The following is an 11,247-nucleotide window of genomic DNA, read 5'->3' as shown; positions in this document are numbered from 1 at the left end:
TAATTGAGGAAACAAAACCAAAGTGTATGTTTAAAATCACAAATTAATGAGAGCAGAAACTTTGAATTTTTGAGATTATAAAATAGGAAATTGGGTGGAAGAAATTCATACCAGACAAAACCATTTTCCTTGTACAAATATTTTAGATAAGAGCCTAATCTAGTAATTATTTTTACAGGGACTGAGCAGGAAGAAAACCATTGTGATTGAGCCCAGAATCATCCCATAATATTTTATATCAAGACTTAGAAGAGACATTTCAGTAAACTGCCAGTATCCAACCACTTTTGTTGTTGTTGTTGTTGTTGTTTGTTTGTTTGTTTGTTTGTTTGTTTTGTTTCTTGTAATTTTACGACTTTATTATGTCCAGACAGGGGGCAACCACATGCATTGTTTAGGGGTCATCTGGGAGGATACCTGGAGTGATAGGTCATGGACCTGACAGGCCTGGACGATGGCTATCAGGAGGCCAGACAGAGCAGTGCTAAACCAGCATATGTTCCCACACTTGACAAAATTTCTAGCTTTATAATCTTGAAATTTTTTACATTATCAAGTCAAAACTACATCTTTCAAACTCACAGTGTTGAGTTTAAGCTAATATATTCATGACTTTTTAAACTCAAAAATTACGAGTTTGGTTTCTGATAAATTTACGAATTTATAATCTCAAAACTTGTTTCCTCTTTTAAAAAAAAATAAAAAAAACAAGTTTTCTTTAAAATGAACAGATCCTCTTTATTTATTATTAATGCATGTATTAAATAAATGCTCAATTATTTTGTATTTTACATAAGTGCCCTTTATATGCCACCGTACTTTAACAACCCTGTTTTGCTTTTGTTCAATTTTAGTCTTCTGTTTGATTCCCTTATTATTTTTTAAAAATCGTTTGTGTGCTAAAACAACGATAAAACACAAGATTCAATCATTTAATATGATAATTTATCCAAAACATGTCGTATATACGTAGAACAGATAACTGAGGAGTTCTTCTGTTTCCTCAAAATGAAGCAGGTTTCCCCAAAAGACTACACTACAGTGTCGCACATGGATGACGTAACAATGCTCAGCTGACTAGAACTGTTGCTGATGTTAGCGTGAAAATGTGTCTCTTTTTGTTTTTTTAGGCGTGTTTACGTGATGAATGTTAAATATCTGCTGTATATATATTCACATGCCACATGTAAGGCATGTCGGGTTTAAGTTGACAGGATTTAACGAATTTTACATCACTTTTTCTATTCAATTTCGAGCTAGCGAGAAGGCATGAAGTGGAAAACTTTTTCTGTCTTTGCCTTACTCCTAAACATTACACAGACTTCAGCAACTTCACATGTGATCACGGTCGATGTGGGAAAACCGGTGGGAGACCTTAAACACTTCTGGAGAAGCACGGGTTTCTGGTAGGTTGAATATTAAGTGTTGTTTCGTTATACTTGCGCAGAATTGGGGATTTTGTGAACTCCTACATGCATTTTTGTTTCTTTTGTGCCTTGCAAAGATAAATTACAGGCTCCTCTCTGTTTTAGCCCTCCTCTCCCCCACACTCAGGCCCACCAGTTTGACCTGAGCATCGACCAGCAGCTGAACCTGGCTTATGTGGGCTCAGTCCCCCATGGAGGGATCCAGCAGGTCAGGATACACTGGATGTTGGAGCTGGTCACTGCACAGTGAGTGAACAACAGATCTCCACAGCCAGTGTAAATGAACAGATATTTCTCCTTCACTATAAACTAAACTCTTTTATTGTTTTGTTTTAGAGATATTGGCGGACAACCTCATTACAACTTCACTAAACTGGACCGGCTGATAGACCTATTATGGATCAATGGACTCCAACCAGGTGTGACCATTTATTACACTATTATTTGTGTATGTGAATATAATCGAGATGCTGTCATCTCAAGTATTTCTATCAAAATGCATAGCAGAGTTCTTTCAGTAGCCTTAAACTGTAGTAAAAGTTACTGTAAAAAAAACACAGATGATCAAATATGATTTTATTTGTCCTTCTTTGCTGAAAATATCTAACTTTTTCTGCATCTTGTTTTCAGGATTTGAATTGATGGGCAGCATATCCAACTACTTCACAGACTTTGAGGACAAATCACAAGTGGTCAAGTGGAGAAATCTGATTTATCTTATTGCCAAAAGGTATATTGGTGAGTGAATTAGTCTCCATGCTGTTAATAATAGTTAGACATGGCTAATTGCAACTGAGAAGCACTATTTTTGTGTCATTTATTATAAATTGATTTGTAGACAAAAGCATAAAGTTAAATCTGTACTGAAGAAATGTGATGGCATGCGATTTCTGTAACTGGTTGGTCTTTACTTACAGACATGTACGGCCTGGGTCGTGTTTCTCAGTGGAACTTTGAAACCTGGAACGAGCCGAACAACCACGACTTTGATAATTTGACTGTGTCAATACAAGGTAATCATGAAGAAAATTTTATCACATCTGTGCTAGATTTGTCTATTTTACAGTGGCATGCAGTGTTAAACAGTTTTCTCTCCTATAGTATCAGTTATGATTATATTATCATGATTTTCACAATTGGATCATTTGATATGCTTTTGTAAAAATCCACATATTCATCATAAGTCATATTTATCATGCAAGGCTAAAACTGGCATAAAAAATAATGATAAACTGATCGCTCTTGTCTACTTTCAATTTGTTGTACGGATTTTGCATATGTTTTTTTGTCTAAAAAGAAGAACTGTGGTCTCTGTGGGTGCTTTTTCAGGGTTTTTAAACTACTATGATGCCTGTTCAGAGGGTCTGCATGCCGCCAGCCCTCTGCTGAAGTTTGGGGGTCCAGGAGACTCGTGCCACTCTCCCCCACACTCGCCGTACTGCTGGGCTATGCTGCAGCACTGTTACAATGGCACCAATTACTTCACTGGAGAGACAGGGGTCAGGATTGACTACATCGCCCTGCACAAGAAGGTGGGCTTTTCTTTAATATGTCCACAACAAGCAACCTGACCACAGTCATTTTCCAAAGTTTAACTTAAGCTCACAGCTGCCTGCCCACATTAAAAAAGGCTTTTTACATCGAAAAGTTTTACTCTTCAAAAGTTTTATTATTATTATTATTAGTTATTAATGGTTTAGATTGATAATACAGTCCTAAGTTGAATAGTATTTGAAGCTGATGAGATAAGAAGAATCCCGTCTGCTGGAGTTAAATCTCCATTTTTATCCTGCAGGGTGGAGGCTACTCCTTGCCTATCCTCGAGCAGGAGGTGCAGACAGTGAAGGAGATCCAGGAGCATTTCCCTAGGTTCAGCAGCCTCCCTATTTATAACGATGAAGCAGATCCACTGGTGGGCTGGTCCAGGCCACAGGAGTGGAGGTCTGATGTGACATATGCTGCAATGGTGGTGAAGGTGAGGAAAAGCATCATTTACAGACATATTTTTCACCAATTTTTACTGATTGAAACCGAGACTGAAGAGGATACAGAGCATACAGATGCTATATGTAGGGTCTATTTTGTTATTACACAAATTATGTAGCTGTAGAAAATGCACACCAAACCAAGGAAAGGTTAATTCTGTTAGAGTGCACCTTTATCTTTCCATAAGGTAATACACCAGCACCAGGACCTGCTGCTTTCAGACCCCAAAAGGAGCATCAACTACACCCTGCTGAGCAACGACAACGCCTTCCTCAGCTACCACCCGCACCAATTCACCCAGCGCACCCTGACCGCACGCTTCCAGGTCAACAACACCCAGCCGCCCCATGTTCAGCTGATCAGGAAGCCGGTCCTCACCGTCATGGGCCTGCTGGCCTTACTAGGTGATAACAGTTTTTATGTCAGAACAAGCGTTTTAATCTATAAGGATGCTTTTAACTGATATGTATGCAGAAATCCTCTCCGTATTCTTTACGTTGATTCTCCTGTTTTTGATTCTACTTAAAGGAGAGACTCAAGTCCTGGCTCAGGTTGTAAGCTTGTCGGGAAACAAAAGCAGCAGGTTGGGAGTCCTGGCCAGCAGCCACAAGCCTGTAATACCTGGCAGCTCAGACAGCTGGCAGGCGGCCGTGCTCGTGTACAACAGTGACGACAACAGCTCCTCCACCATCACTGATGATGTCACCATATCGCTCAGAGGACTGGATGATCAAAAAGGTACCAGTCCAGACCTTGGTGCAAAAATCACTCAGTTTAAAGGATAATATCAGCAGCCTTATTTCAGTCTGTGTGCTGTGCAGGTCTTGTGTATGTCACATACTACATGGACAACAATGTAACAAACCCTTACCAGCTGTGGAAGAGCATGGGTAGCCCTGACTTCCCCACAGCACAGCAGTTCAGACTCCTCAGGAGTCTTCAGGTAAACGGCAGACAAAAATGATGTTGTAAAACATTATATAATTATTTTTTGCCAATATTCAGAGTGATTTTTCCTTCCAGATGTTGTTCAGTTGTTGCTTAGTTCAACAAAGTTCACACTCTTAGTTATCCAGAAGGGTTTTGCTTCTAAAATTTCGTTTTCTCATCATAAAAGAAAAAGTTTGTGCCTTTGTTTCTGCAGAAAAATAGACCAAAGTGCTGTTTTCCCTTATTTTGATTTCAGGTGCAATAATCTATCTTAACTCAGTGGTTTGAAATATTTTTAATATTATGAAACTATGAAAATATTATTGATTGGTCATTTGATATTTAATTTGAATAGTAATTTGATATTTTAAAAAAAGTATTTTAAATTGGCTGATATTTGGCCTGTGGCTTTCCCACATGTCCCCACTTTCTCATTTGTTTCCAACTTTTTCCACCTTCTACTCTATAAATAAAGGCATAAAAGGCCTCAAAACTCTTGCAAAAATATCTGCAGAAATTGTTAAATGCTGGATAAATCAAATTGTTTCTTCTAAAGAAAACTGATATATATATATATATATATATATATATATATATTCTTCCATGTACAGAGATGATCTATGGTGGGCCATACGTGCTTTCAAATATCAAAACCTATGTACAGTAACTATCTTACATGCATAAGACCCTGAAAACACTCTCAAATGGTTTCTTTTTCCTTTCAATACTGAGACATCATAGTAAAATAATACTGACATGTTTAAAAGCTGTTTGGTGGATTTATAAGCCACATTTGCTTGACCCTTCACATTTCTAACTGCTGATAGAAATTTACTAATGTGTCACCAATTCTTATTGGGATTGCTCAATACTGTATTAGCTGCTTGCACTATGTTTTGACATGAGGTTTATTTGTTAAGTGTAGCTAAAACCTATGCCATTCACTATCTTTTTGTCAATTCTTTATCTTTCTATTTGGGCAGCAGTTTATGTAACAGATCATTTAGACAAAAAAGATATGGTCCTTTCGCAGTTTTCTACATTTCATGTTAATGAGAACACTAAATCTGCTGTGAACAGCATTTCAGATTTGATATATTTCAGACCTGCTTTCGATCTCTAACTAATAATCTGTTTTTGTTTCAGGATCCTCATGTTGAAGGACCCTGGGAAGTTCCATCAGGCGACACTCTGACTCTGAAAGCCAGACTTTCTGTGCCTTCAGTCCTCCTCGTCCATGTTTGTGCCCAGCCCAAAATCCCGCCAGACCAGGTCAGGACTAAAACACAAAACTGATACATACATGCATATACAGGCATACATAACTTAGTATTAAGTACTTTTTGCATGGGGCTTGTATTACCTGTGGACCCCTGATAATTTGTGAATTATCCCCTGATGTCACTGTTTGGTGCGGTGCATTCACACAGGATAAGTGAAAGTAAGTGATAAGTGATGTACTCACATTTACTGATACTTAAGGGTGCTGCATGGCTGCAGTGATGAAAATGCATGAAATTTTTTTTCCTCAAATTCATGCAAAAAAATGCAGTGTTGTGCACATTGCGTACAAGTGATGCTTTCTTCATGTGTCCTACACGGACTGTTAACTAGAGTCCAGTAGACAACATTGGTTAAGTTGTTTTTCCCTCTCTTTATATTTATTTTGGATCTGTAGCAAGCTGTCCCTGGCTTACAAACTAGTGAAATATCTCCTCTAACTCTCCCATTACACACTGAGGTCGCATAAGTCGCCTGTGCATATCTGCAGAGAGGAAGAGAGAGAGAAAGTCAAACTTCCCTCCCATTAATTTTATCTATTTAGTTAACCTTTATATTTATTTTAATAATTCTAATTCAAGTTCAGAGATTGAACATCTAGAGAGCAGGTTTTTTTAACTGAGTCTTTTCCAACTTTTTTTGTATTTTTAGCACGTTCTCCTCCCAAACATTTGATGTTTAGAGATCATAACTGTTTGTTATAGCCAGTAATTGAAGTGTGTTTGTCATTGACTCTCACTAAAGGTGGCAATTTGAGTTACTTACAGTAAAAACATATATAGTCTACTTTTTCCAAAAAGAACACTTAGAGAAAGGAATCATTAGGGGAATGGATAAAGAATTGACTCAATAAGCAGAATTGGTAATGGCATTGATATCAGCAAAATCTTATCAATCACCATCCCATTCTAAATAAAGACAAAGCCTACACCAAAAACTCCCACACAGTGAAGGACTGAATAAGCACAGATGATCAAATAAGGGTGAAAGACAAAAAAATAACAACAAAAACAAAGTGATTTACTAATAAAATGGTTATATGACTGAGAGTTCAGGCAGCTCTCCACATGATTAAGCATTCTGAGTACTGAGTAAAGAGAGAGGCTTTTGGTATTCCATGAAATGTTTCTGCAGTTGACCTTCAGGGCCACCGTAGATTAATGAAGAATGAAAAGTGAATGTCCTAACATAAGTCGAATCTGGAGTTGTGATGAAAAAAAAAAAAGCTTAATCAAAGTAAGTAAATAAAACACAACCAATGTATAAAGTCCTGAAATAGCCACGACTACATGTTCTAATACAGATTATCCTGACGTCTCTTCTTTTTTTAACTTTTGATAAGGTCAATGGATTACGCTTCATCGGGATCACCAAAGGCCAAGTCCTGATCATCTGGTCAGACCACTGTGTAGATTCAAAGTAGGTGGATATTATTGTTTCTATTTGATTTATTTATTCAGCCGATGTAAGGTCATATAGAGGAGTGGAAGTGTAATGTTTCTCCCCCTAAGTTCAATACACACGTGGACAAAATTGTTGGTACCCCTCTGTTAATGAAAGAAAAACCCACAATGGTCACAGAAATAACTTGAATCTGACAAAAGTGATAATAAATAAAAATTCAATGAAAATTAACCAATGAAAATCAGACATTGCTTTTGAACTGTGGTTCAACAGAATTTTTTTTAAAAACAAACTCATGAAACAGGCCTGGACAAAAATGATGGTACCCCTAGAAAAGATTGAAAATAATGTGACCATAGGGACATGTTCAACCAAGGTGTGTCCTCTAATTAGCATCACAGGTGTCTACAAACTTGTAATCAGTCAGTCGGCCTATTTAAAGGGTGACAAGTAGTCACTGTGCTGTTTGGTGACATGGTGTGTACCACACTAAACATGGACCAGAGGAAGTGAAGGAGAGAGTTGTCTCAGGAGATTAGAAAGAAAATTATAGACAAGCAGTTTAAAGGTAAAGGCTTTAAGACCATCTCCAAGCAGCTTGATGTTCCTGTGACTACAGTTGCACATATTATTCAGAAATTTAAGATCCACGGGACTGTAGCCAACCTCCCTGGACGTGGCCGCAGGAGGAAAATTGATGACAAATCGAAGAGATGGATAATAGGAATGGTAACAAAAGAGCCCAGAACAACCTCCAAAGATATTAAAGGTGAACTCCAAGGTCAAGGTATATCAGTGTCAGATTGCACCATCTGTCACTGTTGAACCAAAGTGGACTTCATGGGAGACGACCAAGGAGGACACCACTGTTGAAAACAAATCATAAAAAAGCGACACTGGAATTTTCCAAACTGCATGTTGACAAGCCACAAAGCTTCTGGGAGAATGTCCTATGGACAGACGAGACAAAACTGGAACTTTTTGGCAAGGCACATCAGCTCTATGTTCACAGACGCAAAAATGAAGCATACCAAGGAAAGAACACTGTCCCTACTGCGAAACATGGAGGAGGCTCTGTTATGTTCTGGGGCTGCTTTGCCACATCTGGCACAGGGTGTCTTGAATCTGTGCAGGGTACAATGAAATCTCAAGACTGTCAAGGTATTCTAGAGAGAAATGTGCTGCCCAGTGTCAGAAAGTTTGGTCTCAGTCACAGGTCATGGGTCTTGCAACAGGATAATGACCCAAAACACACAGCTAAAAACACCCAAGAATGGCTAAGAGCAAAACATTGGACTATTCTGAAGTGGCCTTCTATGAGCCCTGATCTAAATCCTATTGAACATCTGTGGAAGGAGCTGAAACATGGCATCTGGAGAAGGCACCCTTCAAACCTGAGACAACTGGAGCAGTTTGCTCATGAGGAGTGGGCCAAAATACCTGCTGAGAGGTGCAGAAGTCTCACTGAAAGTTACAGAAATCATTTGATTGCAGTGATTGCTTCAAAAGGCTGTGCAACAAGATTATAAGTTAAGGGTACCATCATTTTTGTCTAGGCCTGTTTCATGAGTTTGTTTGTTTTTTTTAAATTCTGTTGAATCACAGTTCAAAAGCAATATCTGATTTTCATTGGTTAATTTTCATTGAATGTTTATTTATTATCACCTTTTTCTGATTCAAGTTATTTCTGTGACCATTGTGGGTTTTTCTTTCATTAACAGAGGGGTACCAACAATTTTGTCCACGTGTGTATGTTTCCCTTTATCTGAACTCTGTATGATGATGTTTAAATACAGGTACGCTAAAAGCATGGCCCAAGACCAAGAAAACAATCCTGCATAAATTCTTTGTTTTTCTTTGTTTTTCAGATGCATTAAGACATTTGAAGTCGAATTCTCCACAGAGCAGAAAGATTTCAGCAGAGTCAATGCCCAAAACACCATTTTTACTTCTTATGTTTTTTCACCAGGTAAGAAGTTCGTGATGGAATTGATCAACGGCGTCATACTGATCCTTTACAACGTGTTCTGACACTGTTATATTCAGACAATATCATAAGATCATGTTCTTTTGTTGTGTGTCTGCAGTGGATCAGATGGTTGAGGGTCTGTACAGAGTCCGGGCTCTGGACTACTGGGGACAACCAGGGCCGTACTCGCTGCCAGAGAGGTATTCAGAGAAGCTCTAGACCAAGACCGGTCTAAACTGGCAGGATATTGTTTCATATCAAGTTTCTGAAGTGTGTTTTATGCAGTATTGATACAGCGATCAGAGTTTTTTGGTTTACTTATTTTGCAGTAAAATGAGAAAAATTAAAGTCTATTTCTTTTACCCAGTCTGCACATTTTATTTTCATATGTTGGTGCTGTATTTGACACTGATCTGGACAGGACATTTTAGGTGTAAATTAGTTTTAATATCAAAGATGTCTTCATTTCATTTTTCTCTTCTGCAGAGAAAATTTACAAAACACATGACTGAATACAGTTATTATCAGCTAACAATATCAGTCCAGTAACTCTTCCATCCATGAACTGATTGTAGATTTATGCACTGGTTCATACTAAGAGACTAAACACACATTTCTGCTTCAAGTGGAATTATAATCTTCAAAATTAGAACTTTACTTTTTAATTAATCTGATTAATCTCATACAAAGTGAACCATTTCAAGACTTTTTTTTTAATCTTTTGATTACGGCTTACAGATCACAAAAGTCCACTATCTCAAAATATTAGAATATTGTGGAAAAGTCAAATTTGCAAAGGTGTCCTGAGCCTTCATTCGCTCCCTCTGGTTCAGTGCACACAACCACAATCATGAGGAAGACTGATGACTTGACAAATGTCCAAAGGACGATCATTGAAACCCTCACACATGAAGGGTAAGCCACAGAAGGTCACTGCTGAAAGGGCAGGCTGTTCTCAGAGGCTGTATCAAAGCATATTCATGGAAAGTTGACTGGAAAAGAAAAGTGTGATAAGAAAAGGAGTACAAGCAACAGGGATGAGCTCAGTCTTCAGAGGATTGTCAAACAAAGCAGATTCAAGAGCTTAGGAGAGCTTCACAAGGAGTGGACTGAGGCTGGAGTCAGGGGATCAAGAACCACCACACAGATGGGTCAAGGAAATGGGCTACAAGTGTCATGCTCTTAGTGTCAAGCCAATCCTTAACCACAGATGAAGAACTGGACCATTGCTCAGTGATCCAAAGTAGGCCTGGGCAATAAATCAAATTTTAGATTAAATCGCAGTATTACACACTGCAATTTTCAAACCGCAGAAGTTGCAATACCTCTTTGACCTGAAATGTACGTCAAAATACCAGTTTTATAAATGTTTTGCTGCAGAGATGCCACACTACACATTATGCAACACTTTGCAAAAATTCCTGCTTTCCCTCTTTTGTATGTATTTGTCTGATTCAAAATGAGAAAGACATAAAATAATAATTCCAGTCAACAACGGTGACTTAAAATGATCACAATTAAATTGTTTAGTCTTTGTTTAATCTACCAAATATTGTTTCTATTATAAAATACAACTATTTATTTCTTGTATGTTTAGAAATACACAAAATGAGGAACTTAAAAAGTAATCATACTTTAAATCGCAATGGCAATATTGGGGGAAAATATTGTAATTCAATTATTTTCCCAAATTGTTCAGCTCTAGTCCAAAGTCCTGTTTTCACATGAAAGTAAATTTTGAATTTCAGTTGGAAATCAAGGTCCCAGAGTCTGGGAGAAGAGAGGAGAGGCACAGAATCCAAGGTACTTGACACTCAGTGAAGGTTTGAGGTGCCATGTCATCTGCTGCTGCTGGTCCACTAGTCTTTATTAAGTCCAGAGTTAATGCTGTCAGCCTTGTACCAGGAGATTTTAGAGATCTTCATGCTTTCATCTGCTGAGAAACTTTATGGTGATTCTGAGTTCCTTTCCTTCCTGCAAGACTTGGCACCTGCCCACTGTGAAGTTAAAACAACCAGAGACAGGTTTGCTGATCTTGGTATTACTGTGTTTGATTGGCCGGCCAACTGGTCTGACCTGAACCCCATAGAGAATCTCTGGGAGGAAGATGAGAGACACCAGACTCTATCAGAGCAACCTATCAGAGCAGTGCCACGGACTGATCGCCTACATGACACATCACATAGACGCATTACTGTGTGCAAAATAAGCTCCAACTAATTACAGAGTGCATACATGAGCATAACTTTC

The 11,247-nt window shown here is 38.2% G+C and overlaps 1 protein-coding gene across 1 annotated transcript; it reads left to right on the top strand.

Annotated features, from left to right (window-relative positions):
• The first annotated feature begins 1,064 nt into the window (after window positions 1-1,064).
• Window positions 1,065-9,359, top strand: idua (alpha-L-iduronidase). The gene is made up of 14 exons (XM_041786892.1): window positions 1,065-1,406; window positions 1,533-1,673; window positions 1,764-1,846; window positions 2,058-2,165; window positions 2,345-2,440; window positions 2,757-2,959; window positions 3,223-3,402; window positions 3,601-3,817; window positions 3,942-4,151; window positions 4,235-4,356; window positions 5,490-5,615; window positions 6,967-7,043; window positions 8,897-8,997; window positions 9,116-9,359. Exons 1-14 carry the CDS (start codon window positions 1,270-1,272, stop codon window positions 9,214-9,216), a joined length of 1,902 nt encoding a protein of 633 aa, XP_041642826.1. The 5' UTR covers window positions 1,065-1,269; the 3' UTR covers window positions 9,217-9,359.
• Window positions 9,360-11,247: the final 1,888 nt, after the last annotated feature.

Source organism: Cheilinus undulatus, linkage group 5 (genome assembly GCF_018320785.1).
Source record: "Cheilinus undulatus linkage group 5, ASM1832078v1, whole genome shotgun sequence".
In the NCBI taxonomy this organism is placed as follows: domain Eukaryota; kingdom Metazoa; phylum Chordata; class Actinopteri; order Labriformes; family Labridae; genus Cheilinus; species Cheilinus undulatus.
This window is presented reverse-complemented; position numbering and strand designations above follow the sequence as displayed.

Coding starts and splice junctions, on each gene's coding strand:
- idua (XM_041786892.1), top strand. CDS start 1,270: ATGAAGTGGAAAACTTTTTCTGTCTTTGCCTTACTCCTAAACATTACA. Junction 1,847..2,057: donor GATCAATGGACTCCAACCAG/GTGTGACCATTT, acceptor TCTTGTTTTCAG/GATTTGAATTGATGGGCAGC. Junction 4,152..4,234: donor AGGACTGGATGATCAAAAAG/GTACCAGTCCAG, acceptor TGTGCTGTGCAG/GTCTTGTGTATGTCACATAC.